The sequence below is a fragment of the Vulpes lagopus genome, chromosome 2 (genome assembly GCF_018345385.1).
Source record: "Vulpes lagopus strain Blue_001 chromosome 2, ASM1834538v1, whole genome shotgun sequence".
Taxonomy (NCBI): Eukaryota; Metazoa; Chordata; class Mammalia; order Carnivora; family Canidae; genus Vulpes; species Vulpes lagopus.
In genome coordinates, this window is record NC_054825.1 from 93,040,229 (window position 1) to 93,062,872 (window position 22,644).

The 22,644-nt window shown below is 34.8% G+C and overlaps 1 protein-coding gene across 9 annotated transcripts in view; it reads left to right on the top strand.

The window, feature by feature from the left end:
* Window positions 1–22,644, top strand: part of UTRN (utrophin) — a 496,122-nt gene that overhangs the window by 212,422 nt on the left and 261,056 nt on the right. For all 9 annotated transcript variants that reach the window (XM_041741733.1, XM_041741729.1, XM_041741764.1 and 6 more), the window contains 5 exons: window positions 3,353–3,544; window positions 4,408–4,580; window positions 15,613–15,763; window positions 16,988–17,163; window positions 20,976–21,108. In XM_041741733.1, the coding sequence (XP_041597667.1) occupies window positions 3,353–3,544; window positions 4,408–4,580; window positions 15,613–15,763; window positions 16,988–17,163; window positions 20,976–21,108 (825 nt within the window). The remainder of the gene's footprint in view (window positions 1–3,352; window positions 3,545–4,407; window positions 4,581–15,612; window positions 15,764–16,987; window positions 17,164–20,975; window positions 21,109–22,644) is intronic.

Sequence of the window (22,644 nt, forward strand, 5' to 3'; positions counted from 1 at the left end):
GAGTTACGGCTGGTCATGACATTCCTTTAACTAAGAAAGTGTTCAAGAAAATACTGCAAAATACAGAAGAAACTACAAGTGCAAGGTTCATCACTATAATGATACACTAAGGCTTCTTCTGTCTGGCTTCCAGCTACCTCTTTGACTCACTGGCACTCACCAGGAGTATAGCTATGCTGGCTTTCTGTACATTTTCCCAAACACACAGGTGCCTTTGCATCTTTGAGATCTTGCTAATTTTATTCCTATTCCCTGGTGTGGGTTTTATCTCTTTATTTTACCTGAAAAATGTGTTATCTTTTTAAGGCGTGGCTCCATTTTTATTTCTAACATTTTTGAGATGATATTATAGTTCTTTGCTTCATTGATACTTTGAAAAGTATCTTGTTTTCCTAGAACTTTATTTTTGGGTTTCAAATCGTCAATCATTACTGGTCTAAAATAGAAATAATTTTTGGACTTTTAACAAATGAATACATATGCTTTTTAAGAGTACTAATATACTTTACAACAAGTTCATTTCGTTTTGGATTCAGTAGCATTAGTTATTGTAACTAAAATGTTTTTAAAATGTTTGAAATGTTTTTGTCCTTGTTTCATTAGGTAATATACTTCTTCAAATTTGCTTTTTTTTTTTAATTTGCAGTTTTAAAACTGTGTCTTACGTATAAACATTAGAATCCCTTGGGGAATTAAAAAAATCTGACCCCCAAAGCAGTTAAACAAAATCTCTTAGGTTGGACCTATATGTGAACTCTCTTGAAACAAACACAATTCTAATGTTCAGTCAGAATTGAGAACCACATTTAAAGAACTCATTTTCTTACTTGAAATGTGTGTAAATGACCTTTTCCATTTGTTTACTGAGAGTATGTGTTACTATTTTTAAAATATGTGTGAGCCCTTTATAAAATATATTAGTCTCCTGTCATATTTGCTATAAAAGTATTTTCTTGTTGATTTTCATCCTCTAATTATTTTATCATTTTTTTAAGGCTTTGTTTATTTGCGAGAGACAGAGAGAGAGAGAGAGAGAGAGAGAGAGAGTTAGTTCACAAGCAAGGGGAGGGGTATAGAGAGGGGAAGAAACAGACTCCTCCCTGAGCAGGAAGCGCTATGTGGGGCTCCATCCCAGGACCCTGGGATCATGACCTGAGCTGAAGGCAGACATTTAACCAAATGAGCCACCCAGGTGCTCCTACTTTTTTCCTAATTATTTTATCTTTAACATGCAACCATTTAAAATTTTTGTTTAGCCCTGCATGAGTGTATTTGTCCTGTGTGTGTGTGTGTGTGTGTGTGTGTGTGTGTGTGTGTGTGTGTTTCCTCAGCCTGTTTAGGACCTGAAAAGTACTTATTTTCCACAGAGATAATGAATATTCAGTTCTGTTTAGTTCTGGTTTTTCTCTGTGGTTTGATAAAAACAAAACCTATGACCTTTTTATAAAATGTTCTTGTAAAATGAACTTTTTAATCTATTTATCTGGAATTTAGGTTGTATATTATATGAGTAACATCATTTTACACTGTCTAATGTTAGCATTAGCTTGCAGTATATTTGCATTTCTGTGTCCTAGCAGAATTTTTTAAAGATAAAATTATCCAGAAGTAAAGTCTGGGTCAGATCTCGAGGACTTTTTTTTTTTTTTTCTTCTCCTAAGACATTTTGATTGATTACTCTCTTGGGATAAAATCTATTTTGGGAATACAGAAAGCACATGTTTAAATTTTGAACTGCCCTTGCTGCTTCTACAAGAGTGTGGAGACTCAGAAAATCCTAGGTTATCTTTATAGTCTGAATAGAAAAAGGTAGTCTTTAATGAATGTGATTTTTTTTTTTAACTTGGAACTTCCTATTTACAATACCTGCAGACCTTCCCATTTTTTTATATTTGCTTAAAAAATATAATTTGCCTTCTTGGACTCATGGGTAAATATCTAGAAATGCTTTCTGAGTAAAATTTGAATGTGTGGCATCAGGATAATAAAACTAATATTAGTATCAAGTATAAATAATCCTGTGGATAAAATCAGGAAATCTTTGGCTTGCCTCTATCTTGCTAATCAAGACTGTCCAATTGCTAAAAGTATTTTATCGCATTCTAGGAGACAAATAAATGCACACCTCTATATTCAACACCATGTTGTTGATTCACTGGTTTTAGTCTTGAATCTTGGTTTCATTTAGGAAGTATAAACATAACCATTTTTTAAGTTTTTTTTTAAAGATTTTATTAATTTATTCATTTGAGAGAGAGAGAGAGAGAGAGAGAGAGAGAGAGAGAGAAAGAGAGGCAGAGACACAGGCAGAGGGACAAGCAGGCTCCATACAGGGAGCCCGATGTGGGACTCGATCCTGGGTCTCCAGGATCAGGCCCTGGGCTGAAGCCAGCGTTAAACCGCTGAGCCACCCGGGCTGTCCAAACATAACCATCTTTAAGATAGTGCCTCATTGAACATGTATTTATGATCATTTTCACTGCCATATTTGAATATGCAAAGGAATACCATTTTTTTAGAGGTTCAATAGAGGAAAATAGTGAAAGCATCTGGGAAGCCATCTTAATTCATGAGAAGATGCACTTTGCTGTTTGCAAGTAGTAGATGGCATTTAATGAACTATAGCCATTTGGAGTAAAGGACTTGAATGCCTGCAAGGCTGGTAGCCCATCCCAGAAAGCATTGTTTTGTTGAGAAAGCTCTGATGGAGGATATATGAATAAATGTACCCAAATAGGTAGTCCACCCGCCTAAGGATCTGTCTGAATTGATTGTGTTATATAGGAGTCATGTTCTGTAATATTGTTCTCAAAGGTTAAGATTATATACTGAATTACCTGGGTATTATTTTAATCAAAACCACTGTTGCATTTCTTATGTTATGAATACTTGTTTAACTTATTTATGTTTTCAACAGTGAGGCCCAGAAGTTTTTAATATAATTGTGACATTTTACAAAATGGGTAAAATGATAATGATATTAAGATGTTTTATTTCATATAGGATTTTATGATTTGTGGCATATTCTCATTTCCCCAACAGCTCAGGAAAGGAGTTGTTATATTTTCTTGTTTACTAAATAAGTTTAGTAAGCACATGTCTTAAAAACCTTTCAAGCTTTAACTTCTTTATACTCTTTCACTGCAGGCTACAGAAGAAAATCAGAGTAGAGATTGTTAAGAGTTTCTACAGCAAGACAGGGCAAAAATATAAACAAATAAAACTTAGTTTTTTTGATTTGTGTTCATGGTATTGAATTGCTCCACAAAATAGTACGGTGTTTTCTTCTATTTGCTACTATTTATTGTGAGGATATTATAAGAGATGTTTCCTATTATTATTGTTTTTATAGACAGTCCCTAATCAACAGAGGAGAACAGGTCAGCTTGCTCCTGGAATTCGATTGTCACCTCTCCCCACAGATTATCTAGTTGAGATTAGCAAAGTTTTACTTTCCATGGATGATGCTGAATTATCACTTAATGCTCCAGAACTAAGCACTGTTGTCTATGAAGACTTCTCTTTTCAGGAAGACTCTCTGAAGGTAAATCTCCAGGCACCTCATCTGAGTAGCCACCATTAATGTAGGAATAAAGCAAATCTGTCCTTGTGCCTTTATAGATGGCCTATAATTTAAAATTTGTGCCAAGGAATTAATAATGTATATGAATAATAAAACTTTCCCAATTCATCAATAAAATATTACCAAATTTTTAATTTTTAAAGAGCAGTTAATGGATTTTTAAGTATGCACAGTTAGTAATTCCTGGCAACATCAAAAACTTCTTTAATCAAACATGTGCATGAACCATATACCTTTCTTATAAACTTGATTGTCAGTTGATGTACAATATCAGCATTTATGTTGTAATCTATAACAAGTTAAGATTGGCCAGTTTTTAGGGTATGGAATAGCATGTTGCTTAAAGTTAATAGAGACTTGGAAGTTTTTAGTTATTTATAAGACTCTTAAATATCATCAAGGCCTTTTCATATAATTTGATTATGCTTACATACAAATTTCCAATAAATTACTATTAGATTTGATAGGTTTGATAGCTTATTTCTGTCATTTAAATTGGCATTGTTAGCTATTTGAAAATAAAATCATTCCATCTTCAAACATTTCATTACCTTTACAGAATATTGAGGCTTTTGATATTGTACAAATACTGCTTTGAACAACTGTGAGGATTTTCTTTTCTGCCATTAGGATATTAGGTAGTATTTCTCACACTTTGGCAAATATGGGGTATTATTTCATTAAAAAGATTTCAGTTTTGATGAGCAACAATTATTATGTCTCATATTTTAAATAAATGTTATGCAAGATAAATTTTTGATCTGGGATTTCATTCTTCATGTCTCTTTGCTGAATTTTATTGATGTGTGACAATATATTTGTAGAATATCAAAGAACAACTGGACAAACTTGGGGAACAGATTGCAGTTATTCATGAAAAGCAACCAGATGTTATCCTCGAAGCTTCTGGAACTGAAGCCATTCAAATCCGGGACACACTTACTCAGTTGAATGCAAAATGGGACAGAATTAATAGAATGTACAATGATCGTAAAAGGTATGTGTAAATTAAATTAATACCTACTTTTCCTAAAAAGGTCTATGGGTTCATGGGCATGACAAAGGTCATATGTATGCTAAGATTAAGTGTAAGCTTAATAACATAACATAATAACATAATAACATAAGCTAAGATTCACATCCTTGTCCTATGCCTTGTTTAATAAATTGTGATGAGTGTGGTTCCTTAAAGAAAGAGGAATTGCATCACACATAGATGATCATGTGCAACATAATATTTAGATAATTAAAGGAAACACCTTTAATTTTTAGTATCTAAATGGTGTTCATTTTCTTTAAAAAACTTAAAAAAGATTTTCATTAATACATCTCTGAAATACACTTGATGATTAATGCAAGTGAAGAACAGAGATAGCTGTTGATAATTTAAATCTGTGTATAACCCAAAACTGTTTTTTAAAAATAATTTTGCTTAATGTTTTTTGAGTCTTCTTCTTCCTAGATTTGACCAGGCCTACTAATAAGTAGAAATAAGGGCAGCCCGGGTGGCTCAGCAGTTTAGCGACACCTTCAGCCCAGGGAGTGATCCTGGAGACCCAGGATTGAGTCCCATGTCGGGCTCCGTGCATGGAACCTGCTTCTCCCTCTGCCTGTCTCTCTCTCTCTCTCTCTCTCTCTCTCTCTGTGTGTGTGTGTTTCTCATTTTAAATAGATAAAATCTTTTTTAAAAAAACAAGTAGAAATAAAAACTGATAAGATTTTTGCCAGTAGCTGTGTATGTGGTGGAAAGGCAAGTGAGGTGTGAAATAGCTCAATATAAAGTACTGTGTGTAAGAGGAAAGTTAACCAGAAAAAGGTATTGGAAAACTTAAGAGACACGCACACAAAATGTACTCATGTACTTTGTCTTTGTTTGTTTGTTTTAGCCCTCATATTTCAAGTGAGTATACAGTCCTTGAACAGATCACTGTTAATGGCCTTTGGGTGTGTTCCTTTCTATGGATTTTTAATATCATGTCTGTATGTTTAGAGAATTTTTTTACATACATCTTTATGCATAGTTTTGCTTCATTAGATTTGATTATTAGAAAATGAGTAATTTGTTAAAACATAGTAACTTTTAAAAAAAGATTTTATTTGAAAAAGTGGGAAAGAGAAAGCGCACACGTATACATGTGCGTGTACAAGTGGAGGGTGAGGGAGAAGCCGACTCTCTGCTGAACAGGGAGCCCCTTGGAGGGCTTGATCCCAGGATCCTGGGGTCATGTCCTGAGCCAAAGGCCGATACTTAACTGACTAAGCTACCCAGGTGCCTCAAAGCATAACTTTTAAGGCTTTTAGTTTTAAAATTTGTTTATTTTTTGAAAAGATTCTATTTGTTTATTCATGAGAGAGGGGTGGGGGGCAGAGACATAGGCAGAGGGAGAAGCAGGCTCCCTGCAGGGAGCCTAATGGGGGACTCTATCCTGCGACTCCAGGACCACGCCCTGAGCCACCCAGGCATCCCAAGGCTTTTAAAGCATAACTTTTAACTTAATGAGGATTTGGATTGCATCATGAAATTAGTTGTCATATATCTGCCAACCATATTTGTCAAAGGGATCTTATGGAATCTGGTTAATATCAACAGTTTATTTTTGTTTTTGTTTTTTGGACAAACTTTTGATAATTGTGTTGTGATGGATTGTATCTCAGTTTTATTTTCCTATTTTCATTTTTTGGTTATCAGTGAGATTTCAATATTCTTATATATGTTTACTGACCCCAGTGTTATTTCTTCTGTCAATTGTTAGGTGATCCTCTTTGCTTGTTTTTCTATCATGATATTACTGTTTACTTACTAATATGCAAAAGTTTTTTTCCACATTAGGGATATTAACTATTCACATTTTTTTTTTTTTTATTCATGGGTCCTTTAATTTTGTTAGTGGTGTTTTTTATATATGGAAGTTCTAATTTTATATAATCATATCTTATGTCTTCCTTTGTGATTTTGTTTTGTTTATATGCATATAAATTACCTTTTAATTATGAGATTAAGTATGTATATTTTAAGGACAATTTTATTTGACTTAAAGTTTATATTAAATAGCTAACCCATCTGAATTTTATTATGGTATGTATTTTGGGTTAAGCCTCCACATTGGTGGTTCTGTACACTGCCTCTTTAGTAACAAGAGTAGATAGAGTTCATGCATCCTACCTTTTAAACACTCCTCAATTCATTTTTTTTTGGTATAATCTGGGTTAAGAAACACTAATCTGCTTTGTCTTATTTTTCTTATATGAACAACTAATTTTCTCATACTTTTTATAGAATAATTTAGCTTTTCCTTATTTTTTGTGATAATTTCTTTATTATAAATTTAAGTGTATTCTCATAGCTCATTTTTATTTAATTTTTCTAATTTACTTTATCACACTGTCATTTTTACTCTTATACCATAATAGTTCCATTTTTAAAGCATTATAAAATACTTTCGAGTAGCATATCCAGAAAAATTTTTTATCCAGTATGTTTAGGAAATTATTTTGAGTATATCCAGAAAATGTACTTTCCCTAATTATTCTGACTTTAAATTCATATTATTTTTCTATATTTTTCTTCTGGTAAAATTTTCATCATCTCAAACCAATTTGTGAAAACGCGATCAATTTGAAATACAGTTTTTTTTTTCCCAATTTTTTTAATTCTTCTCTGTCTTCTCAGTAAAGATTTGAAGGTTTATCTATACCTCTCTCCCCAGGACTATTATTGGTAGTTTTGTGCTTTACTTTCTTTCTCTTTTTTTTTTTTTTAATAAATGAAGTATTTTTGACATATAATGTTATATCAACCTGAGGTGTACATCCTGGTGATTTTATAATTCCATACATTATTCAGTGCTCATCACAACAAGTTTAGTCACTGTTTGGCCCCATACAACATTATTATTACGGTATTATTAAATATATACCTATGCTGTACTTTTCATCTCCATGACTTACTTATTTTATAACTAGACGTTTATTCTTCTTAATTCCTTTCACCTATTTTGCCCATCCCTTCTCCTACTCCTCTCTGTCCAGCAACCACTAATTTGTTCTCTCTGTTTATGAGTCTGTTTTGTTTGTTATGTTTTTTAGATTCCACATATAAGTGAAATCATCAGTGTTTGTCTTTTCTCTGCTTGACTTACTTCACTTAACATAATACTCTCTAGGTCCATCTATGTTGTTGCAGATAGCAAGATCTCATTCTTTTTTTTGGTGGCTGAATAGTGTTCTATTGTGTGTGTGTGTGTGTGTATAAAATCTCTATTCATCTATTGATGGTCATATAAGTTACTTACATATCTTGGCTATTAAAATCATGCTGCAACAAATATAAGGTTGCATATATCTTTTCAAATTAGTGTTTTCATTTCCTTTGGGTAAATATCCAATAGTGGAATTCCTGGATCATGTAGTATTTCTGTTTTAAGTTTTGAGGAACCTCCATACTGTTTTCCATGGTAACTGCTCCAATTTACACTCCCTCCAACAGTGTATGAGGGTTCCCTTCTTCCTACATTCTTTCCAACACTTGTTATTTCTTATCTTTTTGATACTAGGCATTCTGACTGGTGTAACATGATATCTCATGTGGTTTTGATTTGCATTTCCCTAGTGACTAGTGATGTTGAACAATTTTTTCATGTGTTTGCTGGCTGTCTGATGTCTTCTTTGCAAGAATGTCTATTCAGATCCTCTTCAATTTAATGGCATTACTTGTTGTTTTGGATTGAGTTGTATAAGTTCTCTATAGATTTTGGATAACAACCCTTTATTGGATAGATCATTTGCAGATATTTTCTCCCATTCAGTAGGTTGCTTTCTTTTCTTTTCTTTTCTTTTCTTTTCTTTTCTTTTCTTTTCTTTTCTTTTCTTTCTCTTTCTTTTCGTTTCTTTCTTTTCTTTTCTTTCTTTTCTTTCTTTCTTTCTTTCTTTCTTTCTTTCTTTCTTTCTTTCTTTCTTTCTTTCTTTCTTTGATGATTTTCTTTGCTGTGCAAAAGCTTTTTATTTTGGTGTGGTTCCATTTTAGCTTTGTGTGTGTGTGTGTGTGTGTGTGTGTTGCCTGAGGAACATATCCATAAATATGGATATTTATGGCCAATGTCCAAGAGATTGCCTATGTTATTTTTATGGTTTCAGATTTCACATTAAGTCTTGACTATATATTTGCTTTTACCAGTGATTCTTTTTTCATTATTCTCTTACTTTTCTAGTTGTGGCCTTTTATTTCTACTTTGAAGAATGGTGATGAACTCCTTTAACTTTTGTATGTCTGGGCAACTCTGTCTCTTCTTCAATTCTGAATGACTTTGCCAGGTTGAGTATTGATTATAGATTTTTTTCTTTCAGCACTTAAAATATATTATGCCGCTCGCTTCTGGCTTGCAAATTTTCTGTGGAAAAATCACCTCATAGCCTCATGGGATTTCCCTTTTATGTAATGGTTAGTTTTTCTTGTTGCTTTTAAGATTTCTTCTTTATCTTTAGTTTTGCCATTTTAATTATTATGTGTCTTGGTGTGCACTTCCTTGAGTTCATTTTGTTTGGGACTCTTTATGCTTCCTGGACCTGGATGTCTTTTCCTTCCTATTGTTAGGGATATTTTCAGCTATTATTTCTTCAAATAATTTTCTGCCCCCTCTGTCTTCTGTTTTTGAGATCCCTATAATGAGAATGTTATTACATTTGATGATTTTTCAGAGTTCCTCTAATCTATTCCCAATTTTATTTTTATTATTTTCTTTTTGCTGTTCATTTTGGTTGCTTTCCATTCCGCTGGCTTCCAGATTGCTGGTCCATTCTTCTGCATCCTCTAATCTGTTGATACCCTCTGGTATATTTTTCATTTTAATTATGGTATTCATTAGTTTTCTGACTGATTATTTTTTATAATTTCTATCTTCTTGTTAAAGTTTTTACTGAGTTCAAATATTCTTCTGTCAAGTAAGGTGAGTATCTTTATGACCATTACTTTGCTATCTTTATAAGTCCTATTGCTTATCAGTTTTGTTTAGATTTTTTCCTGGGATTTTGTCTTGTTCTTTCATTTGAGACATATTCCTCTGTTTCCTCATTTTGTTTGACTCTCTATGTTTGTTTCTGTGTATTCGGTAGGTCAGTTACATCTCCTAGTCTTGAAAGCACTGGATTTGTGTACTGCCCTGTAATGCAGTCCTACACTACTGCATGAGCCCTCCTGTTGTGGCTGAGCTATGGTTTCTTTGGCATGCTGTGTGTCAGGCTAGCCTTTAGCCCAGCTGGCTACAGTGACCTACTTTGCCTGCTATGGGCCCACTGGGCAGGGTTTGCACCCATGAAAACACCTGGGTGCAGCCACCTTGGATTTGTTAGTGGGGGGGCCAACACATAGACTGGCAATCTGCAATTAGCTGCTGCAACAGCTGCTGGTGCAGAGTAGGACAGGGTTTGTTCCTTATAGCCAGCTCAGAGGCCCAACTGCAGAAAGTGTGGGCACTTTGGTGTGTGTCTTCTCCTCAGGTCAGGAATCACGTTAGAGGGATGCCTGCCCAGGTGAATTGGTTGACTGTGTGAGTCTGCATGGGAATGCCAGGATAGGGCATATGGTGCTAGCAAGGTGAATGGATGCAGAGTGTCAGAATTAGCTTCCAGCAGCATCTGGCTATCTATTCTGGGCAAGGGCAAGAAAAAATGGCATCTGCTAGCACTTTTGTCCCTGAGGAAAGTTCCTGCAGATCCCTGTCTTCTGGTTGTTTTGTGTTTCTCTTGTTTGTTGCTGTAGAGTTGGTGTGTGATAGCTTTCTTCTACACTCTGGGTGTGTGTGCATGTGTGTGTGTGTGTGAGTATAAAACTTATTTTTTTGACTTTTGTATATATTGACATATCAGTTGTATATAATGATAACTTCTTCTTTTTAAAAATCTTCCTATTCGTATATATGCATTTGGCTAATGTGGTAAAATGTCAAGAACATTGTGGACTAGTAATACTGATGGCAGAAATTCAATTTTCTTGATTATAAAAATGTTACCTTTTAGAAAAGAGTTTATTCCATGGGAATTTTCAAAAATTTTAAGCACTAAACTATATTTTCTTATGTTCAAAAAGTCTCATCTACCATGACTTTTATTATCTTCTGTCCTTTGTTAACTTGATTACATTTGCTAGAGGGTTATCTCTTTTATTTTATCCCAGCACTTGGATGCCTTATGTTCTTATTTTTAATTTTCATTCACTCCCAACTTTAGTACCCTATCCTAAATGTTTATTTTTCTTTATCCATGTTTATCCACCTTTCACAAATAGTAAGTGAGAACTTTTGTATATTCTGTTTTTTTCCCATAAAACATCTAGGCAATGGAAAACATCCTGTACTTTCATGGTTTCAATTATCAATTATAATCACATTAGGGTGATCACCAAGTCCATTTGTCTATACCGGGTCCCTGTGCTATTTGACCTATAAAACTTTTCAAACTTCTTCAGGAGTAGAATTTAGTGATTCATCACTTACGTACAACACCCAGTGTTCATTGCAACAAGTATCCTCCTTATTACCCATCACCCATTTAGCCCATACCTTCCCCCACCTCACCTTCAGCAACCCTTAGTTTGTTCTCCATAGTTAAGAGCCTGTTTTATGGTTTGCCTCTCTCTCTCTTTCTTTCCCTGATGTTCATCTGTTTTGTTTCTTAAATTCCACATATAAGTGAAATCATATGGTATGTGTTTTTCTGTGAATGACTTATTAGATTATATGTCAACTAACTAGAATTTAAATAAACTTGAAACAAACAGAAAAAGAAATAAAACTAATCTATGCGGAAAAAAGCTTTTCATCTTTGTTGAACTTTTTTCATCTTTGTTGTAAAAGTAAGATAAATGCCATGAAAATATAAATCAGTCATCTTTCTTTGAAAACTGTCTTATGCCTCTTTAACACTGGTGCATAGTATTAATTTTCGTGTTTTTCCAAATAAGTAGTTTTCCAACGATCTTAGATAAATAATGAAGCCCCCTTTTTCTGGATGAATTTCTTCCCTTTCTTTGAGCCACTTATTTCTTCCTTCTTATCATGGATCCTTGGATCATCATGTATCTTCTCTCCTAAGAATGTCTTCTCAGGTATTCATCCTCTTTATTTCCTTTGGTGGTGAACAAAGTTCAGACCTCTCATCTTGAACTTAGAAGCTTTTTAACAGTGTTCTCCAGATGGCCTAATTTCTTATACCTTGTGCATATTGCTCAGAAAGAATTTCCTTCATTCATGTCACACAAACTTGATTAAAATTTTCTTTACCTTCCAGTTTCTGATTCTTACTCAGAATTCCATCTTCTGCAAGGAGTAGTTTTCCTTCTTAATTTTCTCATTCTTTTTCTATTATTTAAAAAGTTTTTGAATTCAATTTTAAGAGTTTATCCATCCACCTACCTCTGTATACTTGTCTATCCATCTGTCCATGCACCATCTGTTTGACCAATATTTACTGAGTAATGACTAATTCAAGGCATTCATATAAGTAGCTACATATAAGTAGCTATAAAATGATTATAACGCAGATGTACTAATATATACAGTCTCTGTCTTAGGGTCCAAATATACATAGTAGAAAAATAATGACAGGCACTTATTAAATAGTGCTATGGTGGGGAAAATACAGGAGACCATGCTAAGAACCTTCAAAGATGAATGAGAGAGAGAGCACGCGTGAGTGCACTGCTGTTGAGGAAATGAAAATAGTCCAACAGAGTTAGAACTCATAGCAGAAAGATGAAACTAGAAAGGTCTGAAGGGACTCTATTTGAAGGACCTTATATATCACGTTAAGTACAGTTGACCCTTGAACAACATGGGGATAGGAGCACTGACTGCCCCTGCAATGTAGTAAAAAGTATGTGGGGGAACCTGGGTGGCTCAGTGGTTGAGTGTCTGCCTTTGGCTCAGGTCATAATCCTGGGGTCCTGGGATCGAGTCCTGCATCAAGATCCCCAAAGGGAGCCTGCTTCTCCTTCTGCCTATGTTTCTATCTGTGTCTTCCATGAATAAGCAAATAAAATCTTTAAAAAAAGTCTGTGTATAACTTTTGATTTCCCCAAAACTTAACTATTACTGCTTACTGTTGAGTAGAGCCTTACTGGTAACGTAGTTTATTAATGTATTTTGTATATTATATGTATGGTATACTGTATTCATATAATACAGTAAGCTAGGGAAAAGAAAATGTTATTAAAATCAGAAGGAAGAGGAAATATATTTACAGTATTAGAAAAATCCATGTGTAATTGTAGGGAGCCATGACAGTATTTTATACCAAGGGAATGAGAGTTTGCTGATTATAGAATACACGGTAGAAGACAAGACTGAGAGCTAAGGGGACCTGTCTGTGCTGCTCACATGATAATAACTTGATTAGGATAGTGACTGTGGAAGTAGAGATTAAGGGAAAAATTGAGAATTAAATAGTTGAATCAGTAAAATGTGATTGGTGGGGTGTCCAGAGTAAAGAAGAGGGAGAAGTAAAAACTGAATCCCAAGTCTTGGGCTTGAGGATGTAGGTAGGTGATGGTACCTACCTTTTTTTTTTTTTTTTTTTTTACAAAGGCGGCAGTTTATTCTGATGCTCGCGCAGGAACATCCGTGGGCAGGGAGGGTGGGGAGAGTCCCCGCCACCTTCCCTGACCCGCTGGGCCATGGGGACAGCCCGCAACCCCAGGACACAGTGGTTGCGGTGCTCGGCCGAGGTTCTGCATTGACTACATTCAATCAGACGGTCATCTCGGGTCCTGGGGGGGCTGCCAGAGATAGGGTACATCGGTGGTGAGAAGAATTTGTGGGGAAGATGGCAAGACCACCTGAAATATTAGAGAGAACAAACAAATATGCTTATAGTTCAGGTCTAAACCAAGGCTGCAGTAAGGCTGGGACTTGGAGTCTGATTCTCTGGAGGTCCACAGCTCATCACAATACTCTGCTGCCTCCTCTACAAGCTGGTTGGGTTAGAGAGGAGGTGATGATGGCTTTGTGAGTCCTACCTGAACATGCATCTCCTTCTTTTCTTTTCTTTTCTTTTCTTTTCTTTTCTTTTCTTTTCTTTTCTTTTCTTTTCTTTTCTTTTCTTTTCTTTTCTTCTTTTTTTTCTTTTCTTTTTTCTTTTCTTTTCTTCTTTTCTTTTCTTTTTTCTTTTCTTTCTTTTCTTTTCTTTCTTTTCTTTCTCTTCTCTTTCTCTTCTCTTCTCTTCTCTTCTCTTCTCTTCTCTTCTCTTCTCTTCTCTTCTCTTCTCTTCTCTTCTCTCTCTCTCCTCTCCTCTCCTCTCCTCTCCTCTCCTCTCCTCTCCTCTCCTCTTCTCTCTCTTCTCTTCTCTCTTCTTTTCTTTTTTCCTTTCTTTCTTTCTTTTGACTCTCCTATTTAATCCATAGCTATGCTGCTTACATTAGTTTGAGATTTATGTTCCATTACAATGATACTTATTGTTACTAAATGTCATGTTTGTATTCTCAAGGTCTTCAGATCTTTGAGGCAGCCTTTTTTTTTTTTTTTAGCAATTTTCTATTCACTATTGCAACATTTGAAAAGTTAGCATCTATGTTTGTTATTTAGTTATTGCATAGTTTTATGAAATGTCATGAAAATTGCCTCTATATCTTCTCTTAGTGATGTGTTAGAAGTGCTCTTATTTTTGTCGTGCCCAATAGAACGCTGCTTCTCTCTGGGCACTCAAAAAATATTAACAGCATTTTCAAAATGATTTTCATGGAAGAAGGGAACATGAACATTTTTAGGAGTTAGTGATGCCAGGGACCATTTCATTATTTTTTGAAATATTGTTAAAATCTAAGGGATACCATCTAACCCTCTCCTAGCAGTGCTACTTTAAAAGAAAAGGCATAGGGAAATTTGTTAGGATCCTAATTCAACAAAGATTTTTCTTCTATACTTAATGTGTTCCATATGTGACAAGAAGTGTAGTGTGACTTTATCTCCTTTCTAAAGGAGTTATGTTTAAATAGAAATCTTGATAGCTCTTTCATTGACGAACAGTTCCATGCTATGTGGGCACCTCCATACTGTTCTGTTATCAGATAAAGGGGACACTCCACATTAGCCATTGCACAGAGGGTATTGACTGGCTGAGGCTGCCATCCTAAGATACCACAGATGGGGTGGCTTAAAGAGCAAACACATTTCTCTCAGTACTGGAAGCTTAAAGTCTAAGGTCAAGGTGCCAGCAGGGTTAGTTTCTAATGAGGCCTTTCTTCCTGGCTTGCAGATGGTCACCTTCCCACTGTGTGCCTACACATTGTGGCCTTTCCTCTGTGTTCTTGCAGGGAGAGAGAGATAGAGAGAGAGATAGAGAGAGAGAAAATGATCCATTTGTGTGTCTGTTTCTCTTCCTATTAGGACACCCGTCTCCTGGGATTAGGGCTCCCCTCTTATGACTTCACTTAACCTTAATTACCTCCTTAAATTCCCTCTTTCTCCAAATATAGTCACATTGGGGGATGAGGGCTTCAACATATGAATTTTGGGGGACACAATAGGGTCCATAACACAGAGATAAAAGAGTGCAAGGAACCTTTGGGGGTTTTTCGCCTTTTAGATTTTGTTCTAGCTGGGAACTAAGTGTTCTGGAAATAAAACCCCTCTTTTTTCCCCCTTAAGAAAATAGAATAATTAAACATATTTTACATTTCATGGTATTTAACATGTTAAGTATGGAAAGTTGGGTGGGTTAGAATGGCTGCAGCTAATCAATCTTGATTTTCCAAGCTGGAGCAGGCTGTCTTTTCAGGTAAAAAGCTGCCCAGTGTGTTTGTGTATGTATGCCCACATGTTAAGACAGGGCAGGGCAGGAATCTTCTTGATATGATACATGTTTCTCTAAGAGGCATCATTAACCATAATCTTTCGTGAAAACTAGTCTTAGAGATCAGTGAGCTGTGAATTCACTTGTTTGGGGGCATTCAGTTTCGATGAGACTTGAATTTCCATGTTGGAAAAATTGCCTCTAGACAGTCCTGGAAACTTTGGAAACCTCTTTTGTTTTTTGTCCTCTAGTCATTTTGATAGGGCCGTGGAAGAATGGAGACAGTTCCACTGTGACCTTAATGACCTCACACAGTGGATAACGGAGGCTGAAGAGTTATTGGCTGAAAGCTTTGCTCCCGATGGTGGCCTTGACTTGGAGAAAGCTAGGATGCACCAGCAGGTGAGTGCTCTCCATCAGAGGGTAGGGGTCTGCTCAACAGGTGGCACATTTCTTCAGGATGTGCCATTTAAGGCTGATTTTGAAAGGAAGAACTAAATATATTAACTTTTCAGGAATGTGTAGAGAACCTGTAAATTTGTTCCAGTTCTCCTTTCCAAGTTCCAAAATTTAAGAAACATTGGCGTTTACAATTTTTAATTAGGGTTTTAAAAATTTAAGTTAAAAGTGCTCTTTAATGGTTAATGGAAAAAATTTTTATCTTTAAGGTTTTATGTTCAATGTAACATTTGTTAAATTTTGTATATAAGAGTTTATTAAGGACAGAAGGATATCTGCATATCTCACCTGTTTTCTGTACTTTAATGCTCTTCATCTTATTTTTCTTTGCAGAATTGGTAATATTCATACAAGGAAATTATTCTGGAGCTGAGTCAGGGCCGCTGCTCATGTGAATCTAATTCAGTCTCAGGGAAATATAACATAATAGCTAAATCAGTTCTGTTAATATTGGGTCTTTAAAAATAATGGCCAAAGCAAGCAAAATTTCAGTTTACATTGTTAAAGATATTTTCTCTTTTATTAAATCCTTAAAATCTACTTTATGTAGAAGTCTCACAAGGAGTTAGAACATGTAAAAAAAAAGAAATTAGAACATGCTTTTATTTTTTTCATGAGCATGTTAATTTTCATGAATTTTACTTTTAGAGTTATAGATAAGAACTTAAATTTGACCTTACAATATCCTTTTTTAGTTTGTTGCTTAAAAATTTACAGACTTATAAAGCAATATCTCAATAAAATACACACTGAGGTTTATTTACATATGCTGGGACATAGGAGTGTGTAGTGGTCTATACATATATATGCATTTAGAAATGCTTTCAAGCACATATTTGGAAGAAGAGAAACAGTCCACTTTACTCAAACATAATTGATGCTTATGCTTCAATATAAACAGCTGTTATTTACATTATTGTTTGTCCTCTTCCAGTGTATTTTGCATGGTGACGTTCAGGAGAATGGGTTAGATTTCAAAATAGATTATTCCATTTAGTGTGTTGAAAGAGATGTTAGTAAAGTGTTTTAAAATGCCTTTTTCATGAGCAGAAAGGTTCTTCTAGGACTTTCTCTAACACTTAAACTGTACCTGGTACACATAGTAGCTTTGTGCATCCATTGCATAGTTAATTAGTGGAGTTCATCCTGAGTTGTACTCTGTTACAGGAACTTGAAGAGGGGATCAGCAGCCATCAGCCCAGTTTTGCAGCCCTAAACAGAACTGGGGAGGGGATTGTACAGAAACTCTCCCCCATGGATGGAAGCTTCTTGAAAGACAAGCTGGCAGGTTTAAACCAGCGCTGGAATGCCATCTTTGCAGAAGTGAAGGACCGGTGGCCAAGGTGATTTAGCTGTAGTAACTTGAGGGCACAGGGGTAAAGATATTTTGGTAGAGCCTTTTAAGATGCAATCATATGAATTCAAAAAATCTTCTATTATCTGATATCACGATAGGAGTTGTACTGACATTTACCTCTATTGTGATGTTCTCTATTTTTAGAATTTTGTCTCACTGTATTTTTAGGCTATCTGCAAAGCCTCACTTTTCTACTCAGTCATACAATGTGAAAGATTTATTTTTCTCATTTTTGACATTTTAGTATCATGTGGTGACTATGTGGCAGGAACTTGAAGTAGGCGAGGAGCAGTCTTGACTTGCAGTCTCAAGATCTGGGTTTGGGGTCAGACTTCTTACACATTTCCTGATTGGGCCTTGGGATCTTCCTCTGAAATCCCTCTTACTTGGTTATTCATAAAGTCAAAGGGTGTGTTACATTCATACATGCCAGTGCTTTGTAAATAGTATAATTCCTCATCTATGTAATATAACAAACATAATGAATTATTGTTTGCTTTTATGTCAGATTATGTTATAATGCCCAGCTTTTACTGAGTGTCTTCTGGTTGCAAACATGTTTGATTACCAGGGAATATAGTACTTAGCATTATAAATTATTTTATATGTTACTTTAAAATTATTTGAACTTATTTTTGAGATTCAAGATTTAATGGTGGACTTCTACTTTGCTTAACATGTTTTAGCCCATTAATGATCTTCTTTTTAGGTTGATGGTAGTTTGGGTTGGAAAGTCCTCTTTTTTTCTGCTAATTTTAACTCTGTAGATGATGTGTTGGTTGAGGGATAAGCTATTGTTTTTGTTAAAAAAACTAACCTAATATTTTATTAAGTCCTATTTCATAATGTGAAATATAACACAAAATATGGAACTATGAATATTTGGCATATGGCAGCTTTTTATAAAATAAAATCATCTATTGTTTTGTGTGTTTTGGTAAGAGGCAACTGATGGCTTGTGCATTTGGGTGGAGAGATTGCCATGTGGCAGAGACTGTGTTTGGCACCTGGCACACATTGTTTCATTTTATCCTCTCAACTCCTCTGAAAGGACTTAGACCTATTGTGCAGCTTTTGAAACTAAGGCTCAGAGAGAAGAGGTTAAGTAGTTTGTCCAAGTCTCATACAGAAAGTTAGTGATGGCATGAATTTAGGCTCTCAAATACTGTGCTTGAACAAATTTGGCAAGACCATAGAACTCTCCAAGGGGAGGGATCTTGAAGCTGAATGTTGAAGCATTTGTAACAATTTCCCATAAATTCATACTCGAGAGGGCGTTCTAGGGAAACGAGTAGAACAGGCAAAGGTTGGAGGCATGAGATAACATGGCCAGGTGAGAGGGTGCAAAATTATATGATGAGGAGGGTTCGAGGGACCCTGGGTGGGATTTGAAGCTGAGGTCCCAAAGGGTTTTATGTGCCTTGCTAACGCGTTTGCATGGAGAGTTCTCCTAGTTTGTAAGTCATCTAGCTCCCAGGTCATCTTAAGGAAAAAGATGTACCTGCTGGCATGATATTAGCAATAATAGCAGAAATTCTCCTAAAGATTTTCAAGTGGGTCTCTGGGGAATATGGTAATTATTGCTCTAGGAACTAACAAGGTGAAGCTAATACATATTTTACTCATCTTGAGGACAAGATAATAATGAATCTCTTCTCCAACTTCTTGTATTTTAACTAGAGCAATATTTATTTTCATAAATTTATGTTGAAATTCATTTCAGGTTATAACTTATCTTAAATTGGGGCCACCTTGCAATTTTAAGAGCTTGTATGTGTACTGTTATCAGAATCATTGAGGAATAACACAGTGTAATTTGTTTTTATATTGAGTGCTTGTAGTTAATATTTGCACAGTTCATCAACTTATGCCGTTATTCCTTAATGAGCAATTGTTATCTCCTGTTTGAACATAAATTTATAACTTGTTTTTACTCTTAGAGATAACATTTAAAATAGATTATATTTTGCTGGTTTGCGGATGAAAATTTTATGTGACTCAAGTATATCTTCTTGAAATTACTTGATGTTAGTTTTCTTCATAGATATATTTTCAAAATACTGTTAGTCATGATCACGCAACATTGGAAATATAAATGCCAGCCTTTTTTTTAAATACAAGGCTTAGGGGGATCCCTGGGTGGCTCAGCGGTTTAGCGCCTGCCTTTGACCCAGGGCGCGATCCTGGAGTCCCGGGATCGAGTCCCACATCGGGCTCCCGGCATGGAGCCTGCTTCTCCCTCCTCCTGTGTCTCTGCCTCTCTTTTTCTCTCTATGTCTATCATAAATAAATAAATAAACCTTTAAAAAATAAATAAATACAAGGTTTATAATAGTGTTTGGGTGCTTACAAAGTTGTTACATTAACTAGTCTTCGATATAGAGGGTAAATTACCTGTTTTGGTATTGTCAGTGTATAACAATTAGTACCATTGCTTTCTTGCTTGATTGATTTTAATCTTTAAGTAATGTTCCCTCTTGAAGGATACTTAAAAATGTAAACTTATAATTTTTTAGTGATTTTCTTTAGTTTTTAACATTAAAATTCTCTTCTTCAAGTATTACTCTGTTAAATATACAAATATTTCTTTAGCATTCGATTATATTTATATATTGCATCATGTGTTAGGTATTTTGTGATTAAAAAGTCATAGCCATAAAAAATGTAAATTTTTATTCAGGATGACACAAATCAATTAATTAAAAAATTGCATTCAATTTTTAAACCAGCAGCTAATAGCCACAACTATAAAAATGATGATACCACCACCAAGCTGTAAATAGCTTGCAAACCCTCTCTGAAAAATATATAATCTTGTTCATCTTATGAGTTCTAGTCATATTCTCATCTTCTGACAGATGGTTTATATACTTATAAATGTTATTCTTATAACATTTAAAAGATCTAATTAAGGCAGTTCCTTTTTTATATTCATATGACTATTTGTTTCCTTATATCCTTTAAAACTTTTGCTTTGTTTCTTCTAGATCTCTTTTTATAACTTGGTGCTATATTCAAATATAATACTTATTTTAACGAGCTAACAAAATTTCCATTTTTTCTTAGACTTTCCTAATACTTGTAAAAATTTTCCATTCTCAGTATCTTGCCTTGTTCTTATTCTTTTCTTCCTATGAATAAAGTAGAGTAATGGTTGCCACCTAATGTGAATAATATGTCATATAATGATGACTTTTTATCTTCATGCACTACTCAAAGAAAATTAGGTTTTTCCTTTTTTTTTGAGATAAAGAGATTTTCTTTCTTCTTCTTTTTTTAAACCATCCATTATGTTGTACAATGGTCTGTAGCTTAAAATTTTTGGTATTGGGACTCCTGGGTGGCTCAGCGGTTGAGCATCTGCCTTGGGCTCAGGGCGTGATCCAGGAGTCCGGAAACGAGTCCCACATTGGGCTCCCTGCAGGGAGCCTACTTCTCCCTCTGCCTATGTCTCCGCCTCTCTTATTTTGTGTCTCTCATGAATAAATAAATAAAATCTTTAAAAAAATCTTTGGTATTAAATTTCTGCAGAATTTTTCATGATGGGAGAAGATAACGCATAGTTTCAGTGTTTTTGAATTTAGTGAAGGTAGAATTTTTATTCTCATATTACCAAATAATCTTTAGTATTGCAGCAAGTATACATTACTATTAACACTCACTTAAAATATATATTAAAGATAATTATTGAGAATTTTTATGTGTGGTGTATTTAGTCAGGATATCCAAAGCAAATATATAATGTTCTTCCTAGTTGGATAATTTTTGTCAATGTTTTTCGATAATATATTCTTTTAGGCTAAAAGGAGAAAATAAGGTGATGGAATATAGAAGAAGACTAGGTGAGATTATGTGTTGGTTAACAGAGGCCGAGAATGCCATGCAAAAGAGATCAGCCGCTGAGCTGGAAGAAAACTTGCAAGAACTGACAGTAAGTGGTTTATGTGTTTCCGTATTTGCCAGTGCTTTTTGGTGCATGAAAACTTACACCAAAAATAAGATATTGCATGACTGAAGAAGAAAATGGGAAGAAGCTTTGCACTATGTGGTAAAAGTGGTGAACTTTCATGAGGAATTTTTTTTTAAGAGCTGATATAATTTTGTTCTTGCAGAGGCAAGGTTTCACACACAGAAAAGTGGTAAATCATGTGGCCTCAGTATTAGATCAAATATTTTTAGGATATTTTAAAGAGAGTTTGTTTTAGAATATAATAGTATTGTGAAGTATAGTTCTTTACTTTTTAGATTGAGAAAATAATTACTGATTACTCACTATAAAATTGAGTTTTACAAGAAAACTCAAAGTGACTTGAGAGCAACTCATCTCAGCATACTTCAGGCTTACCATGATGGTTTTATGAATCAAATATCCTTTGTTGATCCACAACCAACAGGAATTGTTTATAGTTGTATATGTATACAATATATAAAAATACATAATTATGGATATATGTAAATACATTAAAATACATTTTTATATTTATAAATTTCATAATTTTTGTGTTAAGAATTAAAACTTATTGCAGAACAATAAGACTTATGTGCTTATATTTTTACTAAAAAAAAGAAATTGTGTGTGAGTGTTGATACACACATGTGCATGCATTAAAGTATGCCTGAAAGGATACTCACTAATTTGATTAAAGATTTTAAGGAGGATGATTGAGGCGTTTTGGGAAAGAAACTTTGCATAATGATGAAAAATACATGGCAAACGATGCCTAAGTTTTCTTTTCAAAATGTGACAAATATCTAACAAACTTGTTCCTTTTTTTCCAAGACTATCTATTTATTCATGAGAGACACAGAGATAGAGGCAGAGACACAGGCAGAGGAAGAAGCAGCCTCCATGCAGGGAGCCTGACATGGGACTCGATCCTGGGACTCCAGGATCATGCCCTGGGCCAAAGACAGGCTCTAAACTGCTGAGCCACCCAGGGATCCAACTTGTTCCTCTTTTATCTAAAAATTTCAATAGTTTTCTTGGAACATTCCATTTTGTAAACAATTTGGGGACAGTCACAAAGAGTGGGGCAGTATATTAGGGTAGGTAAAGAGAAGGTAGAGATGGATGCATAAAATGTTCCTGGTGCTTCTCTTTTTGCCTTTGATTAGAATACGCATTATTTTCGTTATCTAAGGACAGTATGTTAAAGTATCAAAGAAAGTATGATATGATATGACCCTGTTTAAGAGATGGGGGTCGAGGAGGGACCAGAACACAACTTCATACAAATACATCCTGAAAGTGTGTGTTCATTCCCGGATCAGTTACAGTTTGTTAACATAAGTTTAGGCTTCTTAGAAATTTATTTTCCAAGAGAAGTTAAAGACAATAGAAGACATTCATAAAAATATTTTAAAGAGAGTTTTTTTTAATATTTTATTTATTTAAGAGATAACAAGCAGGGGGAACAGCAGAGGGAGATGGAGAAGCAGACTCCCCTTGGAGCAGGGAGCCCCAGAT